At 56.3% G+C, this 27,929-nt stretch overlaps 1 protein-coding gene across 4 annotated transcripts; it reads right to left on the bottom strand.

Moving 5' to 3' along the window:
• Positions 1 to 193: 193 nt before the first annotated feature.
• CLUH (clustered mitochondria homolog) lies at positions 194 to 20,331 on the bottom strand. 4 transcript variants are annotated; one of them, XM_027034679.2, is made up of 26 exons: positions 20,117 to 20,331; positions 13,094 to 13,296; positions 12,775 to 12,946; positions 11,615 to 11,758; positions 11,292 to 11,416; positions 11,038 to 11,192; positions 10,831 to 10,956; positions 10,362 to 10,509; positions 10,055 to 10,147; positions 8,559 to 9,253; positions 7,458 to 7,681; positions 7,158 to 7,262; positions 6,923 to 7,023; positions 5,861 to 6,013; positions 5,706 to 5,768; positions 5,344 to 5,588; positions 5,028 to 5,112; positions 4,718 to 4,871; positions 4,499 to 4,638; positions 3,714 to 3,794; positions 3,514 to 3,639; positions 3,311 to 3,432; positions 2,948 to 3,041; positions 2,723 to 2,857; positions 2,547 to 2,620; positions 194 to 1,736 (listed from the first exon to the last, which is right to left on the bottom strand). In XM_027034679.2, exons 1-26 carry the CDS (start codon positions 20,214 to 20,216, stop codon positions 1,550 to 1,552), a joined length of 4,050 nt encoding a protein of 1,349 aa, XP_026890480.1. In that variant the 5' UTR covers positions 20,217 to 20,331; the 3' UTR covers positions 194 to 1,549. The 4 variants fall into 4 exon arrangements, with proteins under 4 accessions (XP_026890480.1, XP_026890481.1, XP_053068334.1 ...); XM_027034680.2 differs by having other exon boundaries at positions 7,158 to 7,259; XM_053212359.1 differs by lacking the exon at positions 20,117 to 20,331 and adding an exon at positions 15,884 to 17,455 and having other exon boundaries at positions 7,158 to 7,259.
• Positions 20,332 to 27,929: the final 7,598 nt, after the last annotated feature.

The raw sequence follows: 27,929 nt of genomic DNA, 5'->3' as shown, positions 1-27,929 counted from the left end.
TAAAAAAAAAAAAACCTCTTCTATTTATATGCAAGTGATGAATCACTAAATTCTACTCCTGAAACCATTATTACACTATGTTAACTAACTTGGTTTCAAATAAGATTAAAAAACAAAACAAAACACCCCTTCTACTAGTAATATTTCTGGCAACAACAAGACTGGTACAGAACACACAGGAGAGGCTGGGGCAGCAGGTTTCAAAAACTCACTTTATTCCAATGTGAAATGAAGACGTGATGGTTTAAAAACAAGAAAAAGTTCTTGATCAGCGGTGGGGAGGCTTCGCTTGCCAGCTCACACCCACTGCCTTTGAAACAAGGTAACTGGACAGACCATACCCATCCGCAGCTCCCCACAAAGCCCCCGGGGCAGAGGCCCAAGCCCTGACCGGCTCCCTCAAGCTCACCAGGGCGGCGACCCCCCCACCCCACCCCATCAGGGCTCCAACAGCAGGCACAGGGAAGCGGCGCAGGAGGGCGGGAGAGGGAGCAGCTGGGGCTCGTGGGAGCCACTACCTTCCACGGTGGTCCCCCCACCCCCCGCCCCAGAGCTACTCTCTGTAGGAGATGCTTGTGTGACAAGGACCAGGTAGGGAGCTGGGCTCCACAAACAAGTGGCAATCACTCCTGTATCTAGTAAATTCCCCTCAGGATCCATGATTCAGCCCCGGCTGCCCCAGCCTCTCACCTGCCCCGGCCCTACTGTGCGTCAGGCAGCTCCGGTTAAAATGGGGAGAAGGATACATTCAGACTGTAGCCCCTAAAGTTGTCTCCTGCTGAGGGGCAGGAAGTGGGGAGGCACTGCCTCCCGCTGGGGCCCAAGGGCAGACAGGCCAGGGCCGGGAACAGGGTGTCTAGGGAGCCACCACTGCCCGCCCTTTCCCCCTTTCCCCCCAGCCTGGCAAGGCAAGGCCCAGTCACAACGGGTAAAACCCCTGCAGCTCTTGCCTCACCACAAAGCTAAAGTGCACCCCCAACCCTCCAGCCCTGCCACAGAGCTCGGACTCCCCCTCCCAGGATACAGGAAAGCTCCCCTCTTTTTGGCTTCAAACCTGGACTCTAAGCCAGGCTGGGCCCAGGGGCAGAGGCAGCAGAAGCAGCAGCCATAATGTCAAACATTCAAATGACCTGAGAAATCTTATCTTCACGTCATCCACTCAGAACCGACACGGGGCTATGTACAAGTTAGGAAGGACGGATCGACACTCACGGGCACGGACTCGCTCGCACACACCTGCTTGTGGATGGGGGGGCCGGAGGGGGCACCTGCCCCCCCTGACTGGGAGCCGATGCCCACACACTTCATTTGCGTGTCTTCAATTAGGCCTCTGCATCGTATATTCATTGAACCAGTGCAAAAACATCTTTGGGGGGGGCAGGCAGGCCAGGGTCCCAGGAGGGTGCTGGGGTGGGGTTGGGGTTGGAAACATGGCAGAAGAGGGGCTGGTTTCCTCTCCTGATCTGTAGGGCACGCCCCCCCCTTCTCCTGGAGTCTGGATCACCGGGTAACGGGGCAGCTGGCTGACTGTCCGTCTGTCTCTCCCTTCCTACCCCTGCAAGCCCGGGGAAGAAGGGTCCTTGGCGGCCTGGGGCTGGGAGGCTGAATCCTCCGGGACCCCCGCTGGCTCAGGCTCGGTGGCCATGGGCTCCTCAGCCTTATCCCTGTTTTTGCCGGCCTCCTGGAGCTGGTGCCGCCGTGCCACCTCGGCTTTCAGGTTCTCCAAGTCTTTTTGGCTGAGTAGAAGGACAGGGATGAAGGGCAGGTGTCAGAGCAAGCCTGGGCCCTCTGTCACCTTACTGGCCTTGGTTAAAATTGAACCTGGGGCAAGATCAGGCTCCGCTCTTTGCAGTGGGGGGGGAGACGTGTGGAACAAGCGCTCCACTCCGCAAAGCAAAAAGGCCCCTAAGCGCGAAGACAGTAAGAACATGGTGCACTCGACACAGCCTCCAGTTAAGGCCCGGTTCCTGCTCAGCCTTTACCCTCACTTCCGATCCGCAGCGCCACGTGGTCTGTCCCACAGCAGATCACACACGGAAGGTGGCAGTGGGGCGGGGGCGACACACGCGGCAGGTACGCTGTCAGCACCCCAGTCCCTGGCTGACCGAACCCACGTCCTCCGCGGGTGGAAGGGCAGCAGGACCGAGAAGCCCACGAAGGCAGCGCTGTTCTAAGAGCCACAGCAGGACCCTCAGGGTCCAGGTGTGAGACACATCCCCACACGGAGGCAGCGGGAAACCAGAGAAAGAACAAAGCTGCTCTTACGTACTGACAAAGAAAAGGCTGCTAAGGGACAGTAAGTGCAGAAAGATACGGCCACGTGCGCGGTCTGCTACAATTTTTGTGCAAATAAAAAAAGGGAAAAGATTACAGACATGTGCTTGCTCAACTACGTGGCTATTTCCTGAAAAGATTCACCGGGAACTTCTTACCACTGGCTGTACTTCTCAGTTCTGAGCCACAACAACCAATTACAGATTTTAAAAAGAAAAACCGAAAGCCCATTTCCACGTGGGAGTTGAGTGCAAGCGGAGCGGGGGCCTCACCTGAGAGGAATGAAGAGGATGCCGTTGATGACGTTGAGCTGTTCCAAGACACTGGCCATGCTGGGGGCTGTGAACTGAGGGGCGGCGCCAATGAGCCGGTGAGCGCGCGGGGAAGCCGGAGGGTGGGGGGTAGGGCGGGTGCACATGCAGTTGTGGGGGGGGGGGGGGCAGCGTACCTTGAGGGGCGGGATGTTGGCGCTGGAGCCGTTGCGGTAGATCTCGTTCATGGTGCGCTGCAGGGCCACGGCCTGCTGGGTCAGGCACTTGAGGTACTCGGAGCTCTCCTTGGTCTTCTCGTGGTCCTCGCCCAGCTACGGGGTAGGTGGCACAGGCAGGAAGGGGTCAGCGAAGCTACAGCCCAAGGGCCCGACGCCGCCCCCTCAGCCCCTGCCGCGGCCCACCTGGGTCTTGTAGATGGTATAGCCCTCCTTCTCGTGCTGCAGGGCTGACCGGAACTCGGCTTTGCTCTCGTAGACCCGGGCGACAAGGTGGTGGCTGCAAGGAGGTGTGCAGGGCGCAGAAGGGACATGAGTGGGCCTGGCACAGGGGCTCGGACTACTCTAGATTCCCCTCTGGAATCCACCCAAGGGCAACAAAGAAGCCCAGGACTCGGAGAAGAGACGCAAGTTGAGAGAAAATCCCTCAGGAGTCAGATGGAAGACAGGCTGCCGGATCCCATGTCCACCCTCAATCGAAGTGCCTTCCGGGACCGTGTCCCTGTGGCCCTGGGCGCCCCATGCCCTTAACCCAGCATGGGCTCTCACCTGAGGGCCACCTTGAGGGACTTGGGCCCGTGGTACTTGGTGCTGACAGCCAGCGCATTCTCCAGGAAGCGCAGCGACAGGTCATATTCCATCACTCCGTGCAGCACCAGCCCGATGTTGTTCTGGGGGCGGTCGGGAGGGCCCCGGTCAGTGCCGCTTCGCTAGGCCGAGGGCTAGCCCCGCTGCCCCTCCCCAGCACTCACGTCCAGCAGCGCCATCTCGGGGTGGTCCTCCCCGAACACCAGCAGTGTGAGGTAGCGGGCGCGGTACAGCAGGCTCAGGGCCGTGGACAGCTGGCTGCTGGCGAAGCAGTACAGGGCCAGGTGCATCTGCAGGGGCAGCGGAGTCAGGAGAGGGTCCTGGGTCCCAGCGCAACCCCCCACCCACGCCCCCAACTGCTCACATATTCCTGGATGGTATTGGGGTGCTCGATGCCCATCACTCGCTCGCTCATCAGCACAGCCTTCTGCTGGTTACTCAGGGCCTGGGAGAGGTGGGGAATTGTCATCCCAGCACGGGTACCGCCCCACATCAAGTCTGCCCGGCCCCCAAGCAGCCCTCGAGCAGCGCAGCCTCCTCAGCAGAGAAGTGTTCACAACTCAGCTGCTGTGAGCATGGAAGGCCAGGCCCCACTCCGAGGCATTTTTAAATAGCTCGCCTTGAGTCTCTCGCTCCAACAAAATCTATGCTTAGGTATAAATCTAAAACAGTAATAATAAAAAAAAAGGCACGCATAAATGAAAGAGTCTACGGTTGAAGGACAAGCGGAGGCCTACAGTGCACCCGCCCCATGACAAGGCAGGTGGTCGCCAGCAGGCCAAGGAAAGCTTAGCGACGTTCCCGACAGCTTCCCCGTGGCTCTTACAAGGCACCCGGCACCGTGAGCCTCAGACTATCGTTCCCAGCGTCCCCAGGAAGCACTCCGTCTGCGAGCGAGGCAGCTCTCCCAGGCAGGACAAGCAACTCCCCGGGGTCTCCCTGGTCTCTGCCTGATCCTCCCAGGGGACCCCCTGAGGAGAACGGCGTCCTTGAGCCCCACCGTTGGGGCTCAGGTCCCCAGGCCTGGGCTCCCGCCTCCTGCGGCACGGAGTGAGAACATGGCCCCAGCTCCCTCACTTGCCATCCCCCAGCGCCAGGCCGGGCCCCACGGCCTCTGTGGACACAGCCCGGAGGGTGCTCAAGGCCCACCTCGGCGTAGTCACCCATAATGTAGTGGAGACGAGCAAGGAGGCGCAAGCAGGCACAGATCTCCACGTGCATGGCTCCGTACACGTTGTTAAACAGGTTCAGGGCCTCATTGATGAGCTCACAGCCCTCCTTCAGGAAGCCTGCAGGGCACCCCCAAGGGCGGCAAGGTCAGGGCCGGGCCAGGGGACCCCCACCCCCCAGCCACACCTGGCCACGCACCCTGCTGTACTTTGGCCTGCCCACTCTGGAAGAAGTGGAAGGCATCCGAGGCCTTCGGGTTGACATGCTTGACCACGGGGAAGATATTGAGCACATCCTCCTCGGTGAAGGCGGGTTTGTGGCGGCTGTCAAAGCTGTACTCCTTCAGCAGGATCTGGGGGACACAGCCCAAAGCCCGAAGGTGGCCTCAACCCTGGGCTCAAACAGCCAGCACCTCCCGACTGAGCACCCCACGTCGAGAGAAGGCCACTTCCCCCACGCTCCTGCCGACCCTGCGGGAGCTAGGAGGGACCCCCTGAATCATCCACACCTGGATTCCGGTTTTCAGGGAGATTTCCCGCAGCAGTGTTATCTTCTGCAGCCCATAGGTCTCCACAGCCTGGTCCACGGTCTCGCTGTGGGGGGAGGTGGCAGGTGGGCCTGGGTGGCCCAGCCCCCGTCTCTGCCCCCTGAGTCAACGGCTGCCTCCCCACCAAAGGACCAAGCCCAAGTACCAGCTCCCATCCCCTCATCACCCCGGCAAGCAGCCCTCCACTGCTCCCTCCCTCCAGTCCCAGCCCCCACCCTGCAACCGCTGCCCCCGCGCCGCGGCCGCGGAGAGCCCAACACCCCGTGCTGCCACGCACCACTCGAGGCTGAAGCCAAAGTAGTTCTTGGCCTCCTGGCAGATGTTCTTCCAGAGCTCCTGGGGGGTCATGACAGCCCAGGCCGTGTTATCTGCTGCCCCCGGGGGGCGGTTTCTCCTCCTCCTGTTCCTCTTCTTAGAGATCAGCTCGTCGGCGGGCAAGTGGGCCACAGGGTTGGGGTAGGAGCTCAGGAAGCAGTTCAGAAAGTGGCTGATGGCAGCCGAGAGGCCCGAGAGCTCCACTCCCTGCGAGGAGGTTCGACTCAAGTCACAAGGGCCCTCAGGCCCCAACCCAGGGCTCTTGCCCATCCCACCCGCCACCCCCCACCCCCCACCCCCAGACTGTGGTGGGAACAGCAATACCTGTAAGTAGGTCTTGAAGATGTGCTTGGCAGAACGGGTGATGAGCTCTCCAATGCCAATTTTCTGCAAGGATTCAAGAAGGGAGTCTTGGTTGGGTCCCAGGCTTCCATCCAGCCCCAACGCCTCACGGCCTGGCCACCCCGAGCATCACTCACATAGATGTGGTCCAGCTGTTCTCGGGCCGGGCTCCGGAGCACCAGGTCCAGCACCTTGCCCAGGTAGCGCATGTTGATGCCACGCTGGCGCATCACCTCAGCCAGCGTGGCCCCATCCATGGGCAGCACCGCATGGTCTATGCAGTCCTTCACCTGCGGGCTGCAGCAGGTCAGGGCCCCCAGCCTGGGCCCTCTGCCTCCTCCCACCCTGGGTCTTCCGGGGGAGGGGAGTGGGTGGGTCTTCCGGGGGAGGGGAGTGGGGAGCTCATGCCATCCTGAGGCCCTGAGGGAAGGAGGGGACTAAGACCCCAGCTCCCAGTTGGGAAGAGGGAAAAAAACAAAGTGGCAGCCAGGACGTGAGAACGTGCCCCCCCCCCCCCCCCAGCCTTCTGCACAAGCGACAGGAAAATGGGATGGCAGTCACAGGGAAGCAGGTGCTTCCCAGCAGGGGAGCAGAGGTGAGGGAGCTCCACTGGCAGAGCCCAACAGGCAGCACAGGTTCTCCCCGGACCATGCAGGATAGGGCAGAGGCAGCCACTTGGGGGTCACAGCTGTCAAGCCTCAGAGAGGACAGGCTGGGGGCCAGGGCAGCTGGCACAGAACACTGGGCTCATAGATCCGAGACAGGTGTGCCACCCGACTGTGGGGCTACCTCAGTAGGGAGCAGGGGCTCCATCATCCAAGAAGCCTATGTACTAAGCTTACGAGGGTGAGGACAGGACCCTCCCCCCACCTTTTTTTCCAGATGCCCCAGTGCCCCCTCTGTCAGCTGTCTCATCACACAGGGACTCGGAGGACCAGACCCCCACCTGCCGGCCCCTGTGGCAGGCCCAGCGAAGCAGAGCCTGCGCCCGAGGCCTCTCTTGGCCTCTCTGGGTCAGCAGCCCCATCTGTATGTACGAGGGTGACAAGCACTCTGCCCCGCCTGCCTCACAGATCAGCAGGTCTAAGGGAGTTACTCCTGCGAAGGTTCCACAAGCTTCCAGAATCAGATGGATGAAGCACCAGGCCTTTTAACAGCATGCCCTGTGCAGCCCCCCACCCTTGTGGCCCCTCCCTCACCAAGCCGGGGATCTGGCAGGACAGCAGGAAGGCGGCGGCGTCTTTCAGCAGCTGCTTCTGGTCCCGAACTTCCTCCTGGCAGGACTCGGGGAAACGAACCCCTGTGGGAGGGACAGCAGAGGCCTGAGCCAGGCAGAAGGGATGCAGGGGTGGCAAGATAAAGGCCAGCACCCGCCAGACCAAGGGCCCCAAGATGACCCCCACGGTATCCTGCCCGTCCTAATGTAACACTTGCCTGGTGAGAAGATGTCAGGGTTGAAGCGGACGTCAAAGGCTGTGCAGCTGATGGAGCCGACTGCCTTGCACGCGTTGCGGATCACCTCTCGGCTCCGAGGGTCTGCTGCGGAGACACGGCCGGCTCGGAGGTAGCCCCGCCCCACCATCAGAGGGGGAGGCTGTGCTACCCCAGGCCACCCCTGGCTCCGCGCAGACATCTGCCGGCCTCTCTCAGGGCTGGGGCAAGCCACCGCTGGCAGGCACCAGCTGCCGGGACAGAACCGGGGCTCCCCGCTCCCCCCATGCACAGCAGCCCCACCTGTCCCGTCGTCTGAGGCGATGGTCTCCGCCAGCTCCTTCACCTTGGCAAGGCCGCTAGCACTGCTGCCTTCCTCCTCACTTCCTGCCTCGGGCCCCAGAGGGTCTTCAGGCTTAGGTTCCGAGGAGGGGGGGTCACCATTTTCCAGTGAGGTGGGGTTCTCCATCTTGCTCGCCTTCTGCTGCATCAACTGCAGGGCAGCCAACTTCATGAAGAGGAGGTACCTAGAGCGCAGCAGACGGGGCAGAGCACCAGATGGGAAGACGGTATCCAGGAGCCTCGCCGGCCTGGCAGCCTCCCGCTGGCTGCGGGGACCAGGGGCAGGCCCCAGACCCCTGGTCTGTGTCAGCACGCGGACACCTCCCACCCCAGCAACTCCATCAGGCAGTAGCAGGTCACAGCCACACCCAGGATCTTCCCCACAGAAAGAGGACATCTGGAGTGTTAGCAAAGGAGTGGCCAGGGGCTCCATGCGGGCCAAGCTCAAAACAGACAGATCCCCCCTGGCATTGTGAGGAGACTGATCGTGGTGAGGGGCATTCGATGTGGCAGACTCCTAAGCACCAAATGCCAGCAGCGGTGGCACCAAATGGCGCTGGAACATTAAAAACGCGTTAGTGGATTTCCATATGCTCCTCAGAGGAAGAGTGCTGCTTCGGCCGAGAGCCACTGGGCTAGCTGACCGCTAATTTTCCACCCACATAAAGCTCCTGATGTCCATGTTGCGGAGCGTGAGGTCACAGTGCGCGGTGCTGGGACTGTAATGACTGGGGCCAAAGCTGGCTCTTCTTCACCCTTTTTTTTTTTTTTTTTTTTAAATATTTATTTTTGACAGAGAGACAGAGTGTAAGTGGGGGAGGGGCAGAGAGAGAGGGAGACACAGAATCCGAAGCAGGCTCCAGGATCCGAGCTGTCCGCACAGAGCGCCACACGGGGCTCGAACTCACAAACCGCGAGATCACGACCTGAGCTGAAGTCAGTTGCTTAACTGACTGAGCCACCCAGGTGCCCCTCTTCTTCACCTTCCAAAGCGTCTCCCATCAAGGACCAGACCCCAGAACTGTCTACTGGTTGGGTGCCCTCAAAAGCCTGGCCCCTCACCTGTGCTCCACAAAGGCGTCCACCAGCTCCTGGCGTAGGCAACAGAGCTTGTGCCGGTGCGCCCGGGGGAAGCCGGCGCGGGTGCACTCCTCGGGCAGCATCTCGCCGGGCACGGGCAGGAAGTTGAGGTCAGGGGGGAAGGTGCGCAGCAGGTCGAGGATGTAGTGGCGCCCGTCGTTGCCGATGATGCCTTTGCACTCCACGGAGGAGCAGAGCTCCACCTCCTCGCCGCGGTCGTTGAGCACCCGGTGCCTCAGGATCTTGAGCGGCCGACTAGTACGTTCCAGCAGCTCCAGGTATCGAGGGTGCGACATCACCGTCTTGCCAAAGTCAATGGAGCCGTAGATGACACTCTGCTCCTGGTCCCGCTCCAGGATGCCAGGGATGATGGACTGGGCTGTGACGCGGTAGCCACGGTAATCCACCACCACCGTCCCCAGCGTGTACAGCCCCTCCACGTCCACGGCGTTGTATGTGCGCACACCATTCAGGTCATTGGTGGGCGCCACGTAGGCCGCCACATCCCCACCGAAGTCCTTGTAGTGGTCACGAACATCAAAGCCCAGGCTAAAGAAGATGTTATTCCAAATGAACATCTGCATCTTGGTCTCCTCGCTGGGGTTGATGGCCATCACGTTGCCGTCGATGACCGCCATGGCGCCCCGTGTGGCTGCAGCCGTGAAGTCGCTGTGCACCTGAGGGGCCGAGGTAGGGAGGGTGAGAAAGGCGCCATCCCTGAGAGCCACAGGTTTGGGCCCACCTGGCCAAGCTCACCCAGACAGCAGAGGCAAGTGGACGGCCCCGAGGGCCCGGGGGCTCTAACCTTAGCTTCCTCACACTTGGAAAAGCACAAGAAACCCATTTTTTGAAAAAAATTTAACACTGATGTTCAGAGACAGCAGAGCTTAGTGATTAACAAAGAGAAGGGCTGGACCAGGTCTTCGATCCACCAATTATGCACCAGGTGAAGTTGGCCAGGTCACCTCTCAGACCTGTTTTCTCTGTCTATAAAACAGCGACGACAAAAGTTATCGACCTTTACAAGGTGTCTGACAAAATACAAGAGGTGATGCGGATCACACACGACACGGCCCCTGGCAAAGTTAGTACTCAAACCACTTAGATCTTATTTTTACCATTACCATCTCTAGGCAGTAAGATTACTGGAGATTAAAAACGGCTTTTCTGAAAGCTTCTTTTTCCCTCATCTCTCTAGATAACATCACGTGTGTGTCCAGGCGAGGTCCTGAAGGCAGACAGTGGCAGGTGGGAGGCTGGAAGAACCCTGTCACACAGCCCACAGGGAAGGAGGTCCCCCTGACCCCACCCAGCCCATGGACTCCCAAGTGTCACAGAGGCCAAAAATCAGAACTGGGGTAGCCTGCTCTGCCAGAGGCGAGAAGTTAGCCAACGCCCTGCAAGGCACCCTGTCTGGACATCTCGGCAGGCAACAAACAGGCCTGAGGCTGCCAGTCAGGCACGAGAGCCGTAGGCACCTTGAATATAGCTCTTTCTCGAAGGAGCCGCTCAGGCAGGTTCTTGCGGGGCAGTTCCCTTGTGGTCTGCAGCTCCTCGTTCCAGTCCCGGGTCTGCAAAGGGACGGAGATGCCGGCTCAGCCCCAGCCCCAAGACCCGCTGTGGGCGCCCCTTCCTCCACCTCCCCGTGGACAGCCTCACAGGCTCCCAAGTGAATGAGACAGACAAGTAGATGGAGCCTCCAGGGAGGCACACAGAACCCAGCCTGGCCCCCAGCAGGGGAGAGGAGAGAAGAGCCCGGGGCAGGCAGGGCCAGGCTGCAGGCACCTGTCCAGGGATGTGCTCCTCATAGCCCAGCCTGGAGGTGTAGGCGTCCTCCGCACGCACGCAGTCCATAGCGTGCTCTGCCTGGGGCGCTGTCCAGCTGTACACCTGGAACGGGGTGGCAATCCTCTCGAATGGGTGGCGCTGGACCCTGTGGCAGGGAGAGGGGGAGATAGGGAAGCCTGCCAAGCTCAGAGCCCTGTCGTAGCCTCCTTCTCTGAAGCCCCCACCAGCTCTTGTGTCTTTGTGCCGAGACCCCCCCCACCAGAAAGTCTAACAGAAGCAAATGGGCACCTCTCCTAGGGCTGCCATCTTGGGGCCCAGCTAACAGCTCCCTGAAGGGAGGCTCTGGGGTGCTGGGGGCTGAGGGCATGGCTTCTTGGGACAGAAGCGATGGAGCTCACGCTGGTAGCCTCACCCCACCCCGTCATGGGATGTGAGGCAAGGGGCAGAGACGGAGCAAAGACACCACCTTTTCTTCTGCAGCACGGCAAAGTTTTTTTTGAAGGTTGGGCTGATCTGGTTGAGCAGCTCCACTAGGGAATGGCTGAGGAAGCGGGGGCTGGCAGGCTTGGGATTGAAGTGATAGGCCGTGGACCTGTGGGAAGAGGGTGATTGCTGCGCAGGGCACCCTGGGTAGCTGCCCAAACACCCGGAACAGGCTTGAACAGGGACTCACTGGTTCAGGTAAAAGCCCCGAGTGGATGCTGTGATGCTGACTTGCCGGTCCTCGGCTGTGATCACAAACAGGTACATGAGGTCCCCATGCATCTTGCGGTTCCCAGGGGGTGGGTTCCAGCCACTCATGGTAAGAACTTTCAGGCACTGCAGGGGCTGCAAGCATGGCCAAGAATGAGTAGGCCAGGCCTCCAGGTAGGTGGCTCCCGCCCAGCCAGAGACCTGCTGCTCCCTGGCTCTGCTCTGGAGTCCTACCTTCCAGTCACGGTTCTGGGGCTGCAGGGGACACAACGGCCGTTCCCGGCTCCCTGGAAGGATGTACTCAGGTGGTGTGCAGTCAATGGGGTCCATCTCCAAGCCCTTCTTCCGCTTCCCGCTGTCTAAGGGACCCGAGGCTGGTGGTCAGCACAGGGCCACGCAGGGGCCAACTATCTCCCCACCTAAAATGGCCCCAGTCTGGATGCTTCCAGCCCTGCCCCCTCCTGCTAGGAAGGCCCAGCCCATGGCCCCTTCACCAGCCCCTGGCCAATCTGCTTTAAGATCCTCTGCCCAACCCCCAGTCCCAATGCCTCCCACACCTCCCAGGTCGCCATCGGTAAAGACGCTCAGGAAGGACAAGGAGTTGCAATCAACCCCGTTGAAGGCATCAGATGGGTCCAGGCTCTTGAGCAGGTCTCGGACATGGCGCACGTGGATGCGGGCCTCACGTACCGTGTATGGCTCTGTTGGGAGGATGAGAGGCAGGTCTTGCTCGCCGCTGCAACAACCCACCCAGTACAGAGAAGTCTGCCATGGTGCTTCCACGATGGTCTTGATTTTCAAATTTTAGGCCTCCACTTACAAATTCCATTATAAGCACATTAAGCTGGAGTTCTGGATTCAACACACACACACACACACACACACACACACACACACACACCCCTGCTTGCTAACAGAGATCCTTGTCTGCAAAGAACCTTCTGTCAAAGGGCACAAGAAATGCCTCTGGAAGCACACCCAGGCCTCAGGGAGCTCACCGAAAGGCCCCTGCTCTCGTTCACAAGTGTCACAGGCACGCAGGCCCAAGGAACTGCTGGGCCCTGCACTGCAGCCTCAGACCTATTCTTCCAGGGCAGCCCTTGCACAGGGGTGGCCCGAGGACTTACCAGGACCCATAACTACAACACTGCCCCCCAGTATATACTTTGTGAATTTTAATGGAGACTCTTTTGGGGGAGAAGAGAGGGTTCCTCATCAAGTTTGGGCACAGCTGGGTTCCATCTTTCCATATGTGTTCGCAACAACCTCACACCCTGCCCAGAACCCCTGAGCTACTTCTCCCCTGGGGACCCAAGTTCATGGGAGCTTTTATAACCAACCAGTCTCACCACACCAGCTGCTCACTCCACACTGGGCCTGACTTGTCTACTTGGGAGCCGTGAAACTTTAGTTTCCTTATGAGATTTAACTTTTTTGTCTATAGAATTTGACTAGGCTGATTACAAGCCCTTGGTTAGTACCATTTTTAAAAAAAAAAAATCATGACTCTGATATTTAACCGATAATGTGGGAGGGCGCATGTGTGAAGGCCTGAGGAACAGACCTGGGATCCAATCCTGCCTCCACAAGGTCCACCCTGTTCTGAGCCTCCACGCACTCATCTGTGACACAGAGATAGCAGTGGGGGTGGGTGGAGTGCCACCTGGCCCCACCTCTGTGCGCCCTCCCTTGGCAGGCTGCCCAACTTCAGACAAACCTTCCACCACGCGTAGCACCGAGCCCTCCTGCAGCCCCTCGACACTGCGCAGCTCTGAGAAGTGGTCCAGCATGTTGCCATCCAGGTGCAGCGAGAAGCAGGTGCGGTGACACGTGTCTTCACGGTCCATGAGTACTTGGTGGATCTCCTGTACCATCTCCTGGGGGGACACCTACCAGGCAAAAGGCCCCAGCCACCCTGGTGAGGACATACCGCTTTCCCTACAGTATGAGGCTAGGACAAGTGATGACCAGGCATGCCTTTCCAGCCTTATCCTAACAGGCTCATGCTCTGGTCCCCAGCACCCTCCTCCACTTACCTGTAAAGAGAAGGGCTCAATCCCAGGTGCCAGGATCTTCACAGAAAAGCCTGTGTCCTGAATGACAATGACCTCCTGTCCAGTCGTCTCCTCTCCTGGCTCGGATTCATCCAGACCATTTTCCCTGGGCGGCTCAGCAGCCCTTTCTTCCCTTTTTAGGCTCTCTGGACAATCTCCATTCAGTAGCATGACTGATGGCAGCGCTGCGGGTAACAAGAAAGGAGCTGAGTCAAGTGGGGCCGTTGGCCTCATCCACCTGGGTGGACGCGGCCCCTAGAGAATGGCATCCGCGTTTCCTCCTAAGACTCAGTCAGCCCCACCCCGGACTCCACAGTCCCATTCACACTGGGCACACAACTCTCCCTCAACCCTGGCCACCTGTAGGACGCTGCCTTCTCCCTTCCACATGCTGGGCCCTCCCTTGCCATCTGCTCCTCAGTCCTCCAGTCTGGCTTCCATCTGAGCACACCCACCCAAATCAGTCTCCCTAAAGCCACCCCAAGGGCCAAACCCAACTGTCTTCTCTGGCCTTGAGGTGTCAGACTTCTCAGCGACACCCACCATGGCTCACTCTCTCCTCCCCTTCCCTGGTAGCCACTGTTCGCATGTTCTTTGCTCTCCAGCTCCATCCCCTTCCGGTAGCCCAGGCTGTGGGCATCCCGGGGTCCCAGCCTCTCCTCATCCCACCTGATCTCCCAGGACTTCAAATGCTCTCCCATCATGCAGCTAACCTGGCCAAACCAGGCCTCGCTCAAGCTTTTCAACATGTGGCCATCCCTTAGGCATCACCAAAGACTCATCCTGTTGACATGGAATTCACCTTCCTCCACAAGCTGGCCTCTGCTTGGTGAAAGCCCCTCCACCCCCAGTCACCCAACCTAATCTCCAAGCAGGCCATGGAACCCAGCCTCTGCAGCCATGGCCCCAATACAGGCCACTATCCCCTATTTCAAGTCACCACTCAGAACCCACTGCTAACCAGATCCAAGCTTCTTAGGCCAAAGCTCTCAGGCAGCCTGAGGTACATCTCAACTCTTGCCGCTCTCCTTGTCAAGGTCTGAGATACACCAAACTACCAGGAAGCCTGACATGCAGGCTACACATCTTCCCTCCCACCTCTGTGCTTTTGTGTAGTTTACACTGCCCTCAGTATACCACTCCATCGGGCAAACTCCTACTCATCTATCAAGGCCCAGGTGAAATAAACCCCCTTCTCTAAAGCCTGCCCAAATGATCCCTGACAACAGGATTACTGCCTCCTCACTGCTCCAGAGACATGGTGACACCTCCCAGAACACTGTTCTATGACATTCTGGGGGACTCTTCATACTCGCAGCTCTATCTTCCTTCCATCTTTCCTGCACTCAACAAAAAGGCACTGAATTAATGAATTAATTACCGCAAATGTGGAGTTAAGTCCAGTATTTGTGAACAACACCCAATTCACAAGCTGTGGGGAAGAGAAGAAAGCAGGGAACAAAACTTTTCCTTTCTGCCCAGACACTAAAGGGAATAAAGGAGAGCTCCCTCCCTGCCCTGGGGAGCAAGGACCTCCTCACAAACACTCCGGCAAAACACAAGCCTGCCTGGATACCCATTTGGCCCTGGGGCCTTTCCACGAGGGTCTGCCTGGAAACCAAACAGGCCCCTTGCTTGTCTGAGAGCTCCAGACAGGTCAGCTCACCCAGCTCTGCTCCCACCTCTTCCGCCCTACTGTTAGGAGGTGCCTTCTCCCCAGACCTATGTGGGCCCTACCCAGACCCACCATAAACGTGGAGCCAGGGGCCTCAGGAAAGGAGATAAGCCCAGCACAGAAGGGCACACCACGGGGACGTGCAGAGAAGCCACTCCCTCTTCCCCGTGTCCCCTCAGCTTAGTGATAAACAGGACCGCCAGGAGCTGAGATATAGCTCCCTCCTCCTCTCCCCAAATAAGGATGTCTGAGGCCCAGGAAAGTTCAGAGGCTTGTCCAAGGTCAACAGTGGACCCCAGATCCCCCGTCAAGAGCCCACACCACCATGCCAACATACTGCCCTCAATCATGGCCACTGTGGATTTTCAAGGCCTGTTATCGCCCCCGTCCCTGTCCACAGCACACCCCTCCAGACCGGAAGGAAAATTCTGGAAAACCACAAGGACACACAAGGACCTCTCTCTAGTGAGCCCGCAGCCCCAGGCAGTGCTACCCCAAGCCCCTAAAGGAAGCCGCCACCCCAAAGGGAGAATCAGGCTAACTCTATGACAAACAAGCAGGAGGGTGGGGAGAAGGGCGGTGCTTGGTCAGCTTCCAAAAGGCAGCAAGAGGAATGGCAGATATGAGGCACTTCCCCTAACTGGGTCCTTGAGAAAGACATTGCTGTGGGAAAGCTCCTGGAATAGGAGCAGATACAAGAAGGGCTCCCCCCAGCACGGTACAGCAGTTTTGAGGTCTAAGACCCCAGAAGCGAGAAGTCAGATACCCGGCCCCAGACAGGCAGCCTGCACTCCGAGTCTGGGCTAAGAGGGATGGGAAAGGGGGACAGGGAAGAAAGGCAAAGGTGGCCACAGCTCCCACCCCTCTCGCCTTGGACCGGGAGCCTGCCTGCCCAGAAGGTACCTCAGCACCAGGTTACGTCCCAGGGGTACCCAATCCCCTATCAGATTTCAAAGGACCATGGCTGGTTCCCAGTAGCCTCCACTCCCCTCCTCCTTCCTCTGAGAAACCCTGAAGGTCTCCCTACCACTGGATTAAGGCCAAGTGATACCCCCACAACAGGCTGACCACCTGGCTTGCTGCCCCCCACAGCCCACCTGGTGCAGTTGGAGGCTGCTCTCTCCTGGGCTCTGGAGTCTCAGGACCACCATGGCAGCGAGGCAGCCAGCTCTCCAGCTCAGGCTCGGCACTGCCTGAGTCCCCTGTTCTGGCCTCTGCCACTATCCTCGCCCCCATGCAGCTGGTCAGCCCAGGGCTGGAGCTCTGGCCGGCTTCGGGTTTCAGTGGGGCCAGGCCTGCTGGGGCAGCCCTGGGAAGGGCACACTCCCCCTGCCTCGCATCCTGCTCAAGGTCGGCCAGAAGGACGGCTGTGGGCCAGGAGGCCCCAGTGGCTCCAGGACCCCAGGTGGAGCTGCTACCAGTGCTCAGGCCTATTTCCTTGTACCCACCAAAAAGGGGGTCACTGCTAGCGAAGCCATTAGGGGGGCAGGAGAACCCAGCCCAGCTTGGGGTACCTGGGCCTCTCAGGATTGAGGGCCCTGGGGACAGGCTGGCAGGGGCAAGGCCCAGCAAAGGGGTCCTCTCCTCGGCCCCAACCCCAGTGGAGGTGGGCAGGACCGCTTCAGCCAGCTGCCGGCAACAGCTGGTGCAGACCCAGACCCAGGCCATGAGGTGGCCACCCCGTCCACCAGTCACAGACTCTGAGCACCTTGCCTCCTGGGTCAAGTGGCTGGCTGAGGCTTCTGGCTCATGCTGCCCCCTGCAGGTGACCTGGCCACTCTCCTCTTTCTGACAGTCACAGGTTCTAGTGGGAGGGGGGAATGGGCCCTCAATCTCCCAGAGGACAACTGCACCAGTGCCCCGGGCCTCCAGCTCCACCACGGAGCTGGCAGGCTCTGTCTTCCCTTCCCAGCAGCCCCTGCGCTGCCAGGAGAAAACCAAGTCTCTCCCTCAGGGAAAACAGAGCTGGCAGCAAGAGGCCGAAGGCTGTTCGGCTGTGGAGAAGGAACATGCCCAGCCTCGCCAGGGCGCCTTCCCAGGGCCTCTGACTTGTTGCCAGGGCCCAGCCAGCACTGCTCCGGCATCCATACTAACCAGAGTGGGGGCGGGGAGCCAGGCTCACTCCAGGCCCCCTCCCCTCCAGTCCAGTCCTGTCCCAGGCAGCCCTGATGGCCAGGCACACAGCAGGTCCTCAGCCTCTCCACAGGCCCCACAAAGGCCTACACACACTGGCCAGATGGTAAGAAGGGCCAGGCCCAGGCAGAGCCCCTCTTATCCTGCCCTCTTCCGAATCACACCCTAACCCTCTGGAAAAGGGGGTGGGGCAGAGCAGCCTGGCAATGACCTCCGAGTAGCAACAACAACCATTTCCATTCTGGTTCCCAGAAAGTCAGTGCTCACTCTAGGCCCATCCCACAGCAAGTCCCTCAATCAGCTCAACCAGCTCATCTCACTTGAGGAAACTGAGGCTCCAGAAGGCTAGGAAGCAAGCTGCCCCAAGACCCGGAGTCAACAGGCAGCCAAGCCAGGTCAAGAAAAGAGAGGTCTGTCACATGCCCAAACCCATGCCTCTGAGTGCCACTCCTTAAGGCTGCAGCACACACTGGGTACACAGTACCCCTTCCTCCTCCAGGCCTCAGGGCTTAGTCCAGGAGGCAGATCGATCCCCAGCCACAGCACCCTTCCAACCCTCTGCATCCCCTCCTCTCATATCCCAGGGGGCTGCCCTGAGGATCTGGGCCTTCGGGAAAGGACAAAAGGTGGTTCTCTGCAGAATGGGAAGGGGTGGCCCAAGTTGCACACTGCATATACACACCTCTAGTTCTCACTGACTGGGTCAGAATGTGGAGATAAAGTGTACCCCTGGCCTGGCCTGGGAGCAGAGACCCCATGAGCAGCAGAAAGGAGGAGTTAGAAAAGAAACTTAGGCCATCCCAGGTGGCCTCTGTGTCTTCCCCAGCCTGGCATGGCCTCACTCAGTAGACTGTGCCAGAGCCAGGCCCCGCCCCAGTCAAGGCCTTAGCAGGTGAGGCTCCAGCAGGAAGTAAGGCCCGGAAAGACACATCACCCCCTCCCAGGGAACAGGGCTTCAAAGGAAAGGGTAGGGGTTGGCAGGCAGCCTGCAGAAGACCCTGATGATATGGGCATCTGTCTCCTTCTCTCCCCCCAGGCCAGAGACATGTCTGCAAGGTCTGGAGATAGTTAAGTGATCCTCAAGCCAGTCTACTCAGACCTCCCCAAATCAAGAGCTTTAGGATTCTGTCAGGGAGCTCCCCTTAAGCCTTCAAGCTCCTCCCCAGTCTGCCAGCCCCCTTCTCTGTCTGGGCCTCAACTCCAAGGAACCCTCCCCTAGGCAGAAGGAACTTGACACACCACTGTGAACTTGAAAAACCTGCCTGTTCTCTTAACCCCTAAAAGCAGCTTTATTCCCAAGAAGGTAACTGACCCTTGCCCCCCACCCCAAAAGGCCTTGATTACCTCCTCAAAGGGACTGGAGAGCCTTCCACAGCTGGGTCCTAAGGGTCAGAAGCCTGGATGGGAGCCTGCTACGGGGTTGGCGGGGGGGGGGGGGGGGGTCTCCATTTAAGGCCACCCTACTTCTTTGAATAGATTTAGGCCGGCTGTAATTCAAATCCTAATTATCTATCCTAGCTTCCCAGAGACATAAGGAGCCAATGTCCCACCACTATCATGCTCCCAGTTTCCAGAAAATGAACAGCTGTGCCCTTCCCCTGACCCAGGTTGCCCCAGACAGAGCCTCTCAGCACATAGTGGAGATGGGGCTTTTTTACACAAGCCCTCGGAGAAATCCTCCAGCAGACTCTCCCCTTTTCAGTCCCCATGTTCTCAGCATATAATCCAAACCAACATGCCTGTCCCGGCTTCCTCTGGGATAGATCAGGGAAGCCTTGGCATGTCAACCATAAGCTAGAAATCCAAATGCCCCCCGCAGCTAAAGCACTGTGTGACCTTGGGCTAGTCACTTTATCTCTTCAGGTCTCTTTGCTAGGAGGGAAATCTGCCAGACCGGACCTCCGCTTATCTGGCCTGCCCCACTGATTCACAGCCACATCAGATCAAAGCCTGGCAGGCTGGAGTCATCAGCATCTGCTGTTCTGCCCAAACCCTGGCCTCATCTAAGCAATCAGCAAAGCTGCTACAGTACCTACCTCCAATACAAGGTAACTATGCTGTGACAGGGTCAGAGAGCCTACTTAATACTGTTCCCATCCTGACTCACTGAAGTTAGGAAGGGAGCTGAAGATGACAAGTCCTGCTGAGAAGAGTTGGGGGGAGTGGAAGACAGGGGTAGTTCTACATTCCCACCACCATCCAGGGGAGAGAAGGACCACAGCCCAGCCCCGAGGCCCTGAGGATGATTTGGAGATGACAACTGAGGCCCTGGGAAAGGGCTTCCAGCCTCAAGGCTGGAGTCTAAGACATGATGGAAGGAACAGAGGAAGCCCAGGAGAAATAGATGAAGCAGGACCCACCAGAGAAGAGCCGCAGCCACTCCCAGAGCCACAGCCACTCCCAAAGCCACCTCCACAGAGCCCCCGTGGGGGACAGCTGGGAGCTCCACTCCACACTAATGACCTTTGCCTTAAAAACAGCAATCCTGAGCTGATCCACTTTTCGCAATAAGGCGGGTTAATGATCAAGTTCTGGCACAAACACCTCCTCCTGCCAAGGAGTTTGGCTTTGACTCCACGCAAGCAGACCCTTAGGTCTGCAGATCCCGCCAACACCTAAAAGGGAAGACATCAGAGCCTGAAGACCTGGGGTTAAAGCATTGTTTCTGGGAATGAACTAGAGAAGCCCCCTCACAATACACACCCACCCCCGCCTCGCGCTCTTCCCACAGACCAAATCTGGGAAGTCCCAGGTTGAGCCTTACTCGCAGGGCTGCAGCCCTGTGTACAGAAAGGCTGTGTACTTCCAGGCTGGTACATTATGCTTGAGATCCTTACGCGAAGGGTGCCGGACGGAGCCAAGTGTCAGTGACCCCAGCCCCGAGGGTTCCCCATGCCCGCGCGCGGAGGGGGTGGGGCACCGATTCCACCGGTCTGCGGCGGTGGCGCACCCCGAAACCGCGTGTGCGCGCACGTGTCCCCCCTAACGCTGTCCTCCCCGGGACCCCACGTGCGAATCCCAGGCCGCAGCCGGGGGCGACAGTGAAGGTGACCTTCAGGGCGGGGGCGGCCCGGGGAGATGCAACCCGGCCCGGGGAGGAGGGAAAGCGGCGGTCCCCGTAAAGCCCGAACCCACCCGCCCGCTCTGTCCCGTCCAGCCTCCCCGCCCAGCTGTCCGCTGGCCCCGGCCCCGCTCACCGGCCGCGCCCGGCCGCCCCTTGCCACCGGCCTGCGAGCTGGGCTCCCGGGCGCCGTCGGCCGGGGCGGCGACCGGCAACTCGTCCGTTTTGATGACCATGGCGGCGGGAGCGGGCGTCCGGCTTGGCTGTCCGCGCCGCCCGCCGCGCCACTAACCCAGGTGCCCTGCGCGCCGCGGCCGCTGCGGGAAGGACGGAGTCACCGGCCCACGTGGTGCGCGTTGTAGCCTTTGACCCCACCGCCGCTCCCCTGCCCCGCCCCCGCGCCCGGCCCGGCCCACGGAAGCCCGCGAGGGACAAAACGCACCGCGCCTCATTGGCCGTCCACCAAGGCGGTGACTTTCCCGAACGCCTTAAAGGGAACGCACTGTGACTCAGGGTACTGAGAGGCTTCTGGCCCCCTTGAGAGGCGGGGCTGCGGAGAGACGTCCTTGCCGTTCTCAGCCTGTCCCGCGGGCGCCCTGACCTTGGGTAGTGACTCTTCTAGGACTGCCATTGCTCAGCGTCCCCTCCCCCAATGGCCCTCTGCTTCCTATTGCAAATCAGCCAAATGACCACGCGGTCTCTAATCTGCGGTGACCCACAGCGCCCTCCTCACCAAGCTTGAAAAAGGGTGGGGCTGGGGTGGGTCTAGCTTCCTGAAGAAGGGGTGCAGGGCAGCTAAAAGGTAAGCAGTGTCAGAAATGGAGCCGCCAAACTTTGCCCTGAGCTACACCGTGCTCCCCCCTACCAGCGGCCTCCGACACCTCCCACCAGATGAGTCCTTACTTGCAGGCTGGTACATTATACCCATTTCGCAGTGGAGGAAGCTGAGACCAAGGTCACACAGAGAGCAAGAAGTAGAGCTGGGTCGGGCTAAATCTACAGGCTAGACACTGTTTACAGTCTTTCATTAGTTTAGGTGTTGGGTTTTGGTGGAGACTGCGGAGTGAGGTCAGAGAATGCTACCCAGGTGACATTTTACCAGCTCTTGACAGTGAGCTGACATTCTCCAGGTGGAGAGAGTGGGGACTTTCTTTCTTTCGTGCACAGGCCTGGAAAGTGTTTAAGGCATATTCCTGACATTTGCCAGGATCTGATGGGAATTGGGAAGCTGAAGCTGCCGAGGCCGGCTAGGGCGGGTCCTAGGGCCTCGTAAAAATTGCAGAGAAAAGTGGACTTTGTCCTGGAGTACAGGTGCTGGGGAGAGGAGCTAGTGAAAGTCTTTAAGCATTTAAGCAGGAGGAAGGGAGGTGAGAAATGCTCTGGCTGATGTGTGGGGGATGAGGGGGTGCTGAACTAGACCAGGGGCAGATACATTTGAACCATTGCACAAGAAGCCTGGAAATAAAAGCAAGACCTGACTACTGGGTGTACAAGGAAGGCCAGCAGTCAGGAAGGTGTATGAACCTACTACTTGATTAGATTGGAAATCTGCCTCCTGCCACCTCTACCTTGTCCGTTTTTGTAACCTTGAGCATAGCACTTGACTTTCACCCCAGTAGATGAAGCTCAGGAGCTTCATTTGTAAAAACACCCATCTGTCTAGCCTCTCACCTAACTGTTGTGAGGAGATAGTGGTCATCAAAGCACTTTAGGTAGTGTAAAACCCTTGTGATTCACTCAGTCTTGCAAAAGCTCAGTGCTTCAGGAAGATCAGAAATGATCAGACCCAGGGGTGCCTGGATCGCTCAATCGGTTAAGCATCCGACCTCAGCTCAGATCATGATTTCCTGGTTCATGAGTTCGAGCCCCTCCTGGGCTCTGTGCTGACAGCTCAGAGCCTAGATAGAGCCTGCTTTGGATTCTGTGTCTCCCTCTCTCTCTCTGCCCCTCCCCCACTCACACTCTGTCTCTCTGTCTCTGTCTCTTTCTCAAAAATAAATAAACTTTTGGGGCACCTGGGTGGCTCAGTCGGCTAAGCGTCCAACTTAGGCTCAGGTCATGGTATTGCAGTTAGCTCGAGCCCCACGTTGGGCTCTGTGCTGACAGCTCAGAGCCTGGAGCCTGTTTCAGATCCTACCTCCCACTCTCTGCCCCTCCTCCCGTTTGCAGTCTGTCTCTCTCTCTCTCTCCTCTCTCAAAAATAAATTTAAAAATTAAAAATAAATAAATATTAAAAAATTAAAAAGAAAGAAAAAATCAGAGCCAGTCACTGCCAGGAGAAATTTCAATTTGGTGGATGAAGTGAGATGCACACAGCAGCTTCATGTCCAAGATTGCAGAATACAAGCCTTTAAAGAAGGTTGTTTTGACTGTGCAGGCAAGGCAGTCAGGGAGGGCTTCTGGAAAGAGGCTGCTTTGAACTGAGTTTCAAAGGGTAAGATGAATTTTAATAAGCAAATCAGAGGAATCATATGGGCAGACACAGAAGGAAGGACTCTGGGAATTTATTCACTCAGTTATTTATTTTGTCCCCACTTTTATTTTATTTAGAATTGTAAATAGGTAACATATTCACATGGTTCAAATTTCAAGAAGTACAGAGGCACCAGGGTGGCTCAGTCAGTTGAGTGTCTGACTTTGGCTTGGGTTATGATCTCATGGTTTGTGAGTTTGATCCCCACATTGGGCTCGCTGCTGTCTGTGCAGAGCCCACTTCAGATCCTCTCTCTCTGTCCCTCCCCTGTTTGCACTCTCTCAAAAATAAATAAAACATTTTTTCGAAAAGTACGAAAGGTTATACAGTAAAAATCTCACCTGCCCCAGACCACCAAGGTTACCAGTTCTTTTATATTCTTTGTATATAAGAGTGTGAGTGTGTGTACGTATTTTTTCACTTTAATTACACAAATGGTAACACTCTGTTCCTGCTATTTTTTTTAATGTGTATTTATTTTTGACAGAGAGAGAGAGAGAGAGAGAGAGAGAGAGAGAGAAAGCACGCACGCGCACATGAGCAGGGGAGGGGCAGAGAGAGAGGAAGACACAGAATCCGAAGCAGGCTCCAGGCTGTGAGCTGTCAGCACAGAGCCTGATGTGGGGCCTGAACTCACAAACTGTGAGATCGTGACCTGAGCCGAAGTCGGACGCTCAACAGACTGAGCCACCCAGGCGCCCCCGTACCTGCTATTCTTTACACTGATTTTTTTTTACTTAGCAATACATTCTGGAGATTGTTCTATATCAGTACACAAAGAGCCTTCTCATTGCATTTTATGGCTCGATTATGTTCTTTTAACCAGTCTCCCAGCTGATGGGTACTTTGTTTGTATCCGTGAAGTTCAAGGAATGTGGAGAACCGTACCTAGTCCAGTGTAGCTGAACGTGGAAGCCCCTTCCATGTTGGTGACGTTACTCATAACCAGAAACGTAGCTCAATTTTAATGCTGGGAGCAGTAAGCCTGATGAGAGGAAAACAGATACACACAAAAAAGCATCATCTTCTGGCCATTTTCTCGGTAGTCTGGTGGTCTAACCTCCAATAACATATTAAGTAGTTTCTTGCTTTCGGGTTGCCTCCACCCATGTCTCTTCATCATGGTCTTTAAAAATATATATATTTACTCATTTTGAGGGAGGGAGGAGCAGAGCGAGAGGGAGAGAGAGAATTGCAAACCGCAAAGGGGCTCCGTGCTGACGGTGCTTCAGGGCTCGACGCAGGGCTTGAGCTCAAGAACTGTGAGAACATTGGGACGCCTGGGTGGCTCAGTTGGTTAAGCGTCCAACTTCAGCTCAGGTCACGATCTCGCGGTCCATGAGTTCAAGCCCCGCGTCGGGCTCTGCACTGATGGCTCAGAGCCTGGAGCGTGCTTCCGATTCTGTGTCTCCTTCTCTCTCTGCCCCTCCCCCATTCATGCTCTGTCTCTCTCTGTCTCAAAAATAAATAAAGGTTAAAAAAAAAATTAAAAAAAAAAAAAAAAAAAGAACTGTGAGAACATGACCTGAGCTGAAATCAAGAGTCGGCTCCTTAACCAAGTGAACCAACCAGACGCCCCTCTTCATCATGGTCTTTACAGCAACTACTCCCGCCACTTTCCACAACTGTTTCCACCAGTGCCTATACATTATGTTGTGGTTAAGGTGACCATGTAATTTATTCTCCAAACCAGGACACTTTTGAGAGCGAAAGTGGACACTATTGATAATGGCATTGGGATAAGCAGCATAAACTGAGACTGTCTTGGCCAAGCTGGCATGTCTGCCTCTCAGGTGAGGCATCCAGCGGCTAGACTAGGGGACTTCTTAAAAGCAAGACCATGCCTTATTTATCTAGGCATCTCCAGCATCTTCCCAAAGCCTGGTGCAGCGTAGGTGCTCAATGCACATTTGCTGGTTGAATGAATGAGTTGGGTGTAGAGAGCACTAAGCAGTCCTTTGTGAGGCCTCCACAGGACGCTGAGGACAGAATGTCGCTAGCAACCCAGGGGCTCACCTTTGACGCCCCCCATCATTGTTAATAATATGTGGGTTTTCCTTGTAATGTCTGACATCCCTTTTGCAAACTGTATGCTTTGACTTTTTTATCCAGAGCTTCAGATCATTTCCACAATACCTGGCTGAGACCCAGGCTGAGCCTTGGAGATGTATCAGCCTGTACCATGCCCTAGCCTTCCTCTACCGTCCTCTCCATGGTCAGGAGCTGAGTGCCTACTGGTCAGCATGGGTGCTAGTGACCAACGTGTCCATGGGCCTAATCACTAACCAGTCTCAGCAGCCCTAGAATGTGCAACTTAGCTTCCACGGATCCTCTGCCCCTTTCCCTAGCAGGCTTCTGTTACACAGTCCCCATCCTCAGGGCTGCCTGGGTGACACTCCTGAGTAAAGATGCTAAGTATGAAGGGAGGTTTATCAAGACTGAGACCTAGACTGCATAATGAGCTTTCCTAAAGCCTCCCACCTCCCTAATTAGTGTGATGATGGATACACCCACTCGGCTGGGCATTCCTATTTCCCTTCTCCTTTTCAGAGTTCCCAGCAGGTTGGAGAGGTGAGCAGGAACCCAAACTCCTGGATTGCAGGAGAGAGTCCTCTACCTCACTGGCTTGACTCTAGTGACCCATAGGAGGAAATGCTTCACCTTCTTCCACCCCAAATCTGTGTGGGCCGAACTGGCAGGAGGGAGGGGATGACAGTCATAGAGATGCCCTGGGCCTCAGTCCTCCATGTGTAAAATGAGGGGTTTGCATGCATAATCTCTGACTTATCTGGCACAAACATTGCACAGTCCATCTTTCTGGGCTAGGGTCAGCAGAGATTCCCTCAGAGGTTTGTGAGGGGACCCTAAGGCCAATTCCTTCTCTCTCTCTTCTCCTTCTCTCCTTTTACTCGAATTGAACATGGGACCCCAGAGTCCTGGGTAAATGCTTATCTAGGGCTGGGGTTTCCTTCTCATAAAAGGCAATAGACCAGCAGACACCTGGGCCACACTTCTCAGAATGGGAATCGCTACAGGTCTGGTCCTAGCCCATCCTGAGTTCAAATCTGATCCCCCAGAGGCTAGAGCAAGGAACTGTGATGGGGCAGCCCAGGCCCCATGCCTGCCTGCTCCATATGGACACACTGAGTAGGAATCAATACATGTGACTTCAAGTCTAGCTCCAGCCCCGACTCCTTCACTGCAACCTCCTTACTTACCTTGAGTAAGTCATTTATCCTTTCTTTATGCCAACTTCCCTGGGAAGAGTGTCATAGGCCAGATGTGGAAGCCATCCCAGGTCTACAGTCAAGCTCAGATATCACTGTTTCTGTCAAACCCCTTTATGGTCTCAGCTGGAAATGGTTACCCCCTCCCTAGAGCTCTACAAATATTTTATTCGTGTAATTTATTGACTGTGGTCCACCTATCCCCCCACCCCCACCCCCACACTTATTATTTGTTCTTACTTTTGGGGCTAACAAGCCAGTAAAACCACACTCAAAATGGCTTTAAAAAGCATGCCACAGGGGCACCTGGGTGGCTCAGTCGACTGAGTGTTGGACTTCGGCTCAAGTCATGATCTTGGGGTTTGTGAGTTCAAGCCCTGTGTGGGGCTCTGTGCTGACAGCTCAGAGCCCGGAGCCTGCTTTGGATTCTGTGTCTCCCCCTCTCTGCCTCTCCCCCACTTGTGTTCACTCTTTCTCTCCAAAATAAATAAATAAACATTTAAAAATAAATAAACAAGGATAAAAGTATGTCACAGATTGAGGAGACTAAGGAAAGGCAACTAAATGCAATGGGATCCTGGATAGAACACCTGGAACAGGGGCTCCTGGATGGCTTAGTTTGTTAAGCATCTGACTCTAGATTTTGGCTCAGGTCATGATCTCTCAGTTTGTGAGTTCAAGCCCCTCATTGGGCTCTATGCTGGCAGTGTGGAGCCTCCTTGGAATTCTCTCCCTCTCTCTGCCCCTCCCCAGCGTGCTCACTTTCTCAAAGTAAATAAATAAACTTAAAAAAAAAAAGAAAAGAAAAGAAAACTTGGAACTGGCACTGGTGAAAAAATTGGTGAAATTCAAATAAGGTCTGTGGTCTTTTTCTTTCTTTTTTTTTAAATGTTTTTATTTATTTTTGAGAGAGAGACAGAGAGAGGGAGAGAGAGAGACAGAGTGCAAGTGGGGGAGGGGCAGAGGGAGAGAGAGAGAGAAGACACAGAATCTGAAGCAGGCTCCAGGCTCCGAGCTGTCAGCACAGAGCCCCACTGGGGGCTCTAACCCATGAGCCAGGAGACCATGACCCCAGCCGAAGTCAGACACTCAACCAACTGAGCCACCCAGGCACCCCTAAGGTCTGTGGTCTTACTAATCATGTACCAATGTCAATTTCTTGGTTTTAATTGTACTATGATAAAGTAAAATGTTAATATTAGGGGAAGCTGGATAAAGGGTATACAGGAACTCTGTATTATTTTTGCAACTTTTCTCTAAGTCTAAAACTAGCTCCGGGCACCTAGTGGCTCAGTCGGTTGAAGGTCCAACTTAGGCTCAGGTCATGATCTCGGGTTTCATGAGTTTGAGCCCCATATAGGTTTTTCTGCTGTCAGCCTGTCAGCGCAGAGCCCTCTTAGGATCCATTGTTCCCTTCTCCCTGCCCCTCCCCTGCTTGCGTTCTCCCCCAGAATAAATATATTTTTTTTTAAACTAGCTCAAAAAAATAAAGTTAAAAAAATGTACAAATTAATGCTGACCACTTAAAAACAAAAGTAGGGGAGGGGGAAAAAGTACGGGAGGAGGAGGGGTTTATTGGTCCATATAACTGACAAGGGCAGGGGTACGTGGGATCAAGGCATAGCTGGATCCAGCAGCTTAATTGTCGGGAATTGTCTCCATCTCTCCTGCTTCTGCTTCTGGTATGAAAGCTTCATATTCAGGCACCCTTATCCCTTGCGATAGCAAACAACACGCCAGACCTCCAGGCTGATATTCCGCCATTTAGCCACTCGCGTGTCTATTTCCCTATAGTCCTGTTTTGTTCACTGATGGATCCCTAGCATCTAACTTGGTGTGTTGAATGAATGGCTCCAGCGGAAGTCCTGAGATTGAGTCTCATTGGCTCATACTGAGTCACGAGCCCATCCCCAAACCAATCAGTGTGCCTTACTTTACCTGGGTCACGTGGGTAGAGTCAGCACCCGCCCCCTCCCCAACACGGGGATCAGAGATGGCAGGAGAGCAGTTCCCCAAAAGGAAGCAATGGGTCCTATTATCAGAAGGGTTGCAGGCAAACCAGTATTTCCCCCGAATCCCCCGAATGTAGAGCTGCTGCTTTTTCTCCACAACATAGACCCATACGGAAAACGCACGGGCTTAAATCCTTGTGGGTGTTGGGTGTGCTGAGCTCCCGGAATGCAGTCTCAGGATAACCCTCATTAGTGGAAGATAAGAATAGGGCTCATCTCTGGATGCTGGGCTTCTTG

Source organism: Acinonyx jubatus, chromosome E1 (assembly GCF_027475565.1).
Source record: "Acinonyx jubatus isolate Ajub_Pintada_27869175 chromosome E1, VMU_Ajub_asm_v1.0, whole genome shotgun sequence".
NCBI classification, from domain to species: domain Eukaryota; kingdom Metazoa; phylum Chordata; class Mammalia; order Carnivora; family Felidae; genus Acinonyx; species Acinonyx jubatus.
The sequence above is the reverse complement of the archived record's forward strand: the minus strand, read 5'-3'. Positions and strand labels throughout refer to the sequence as shown.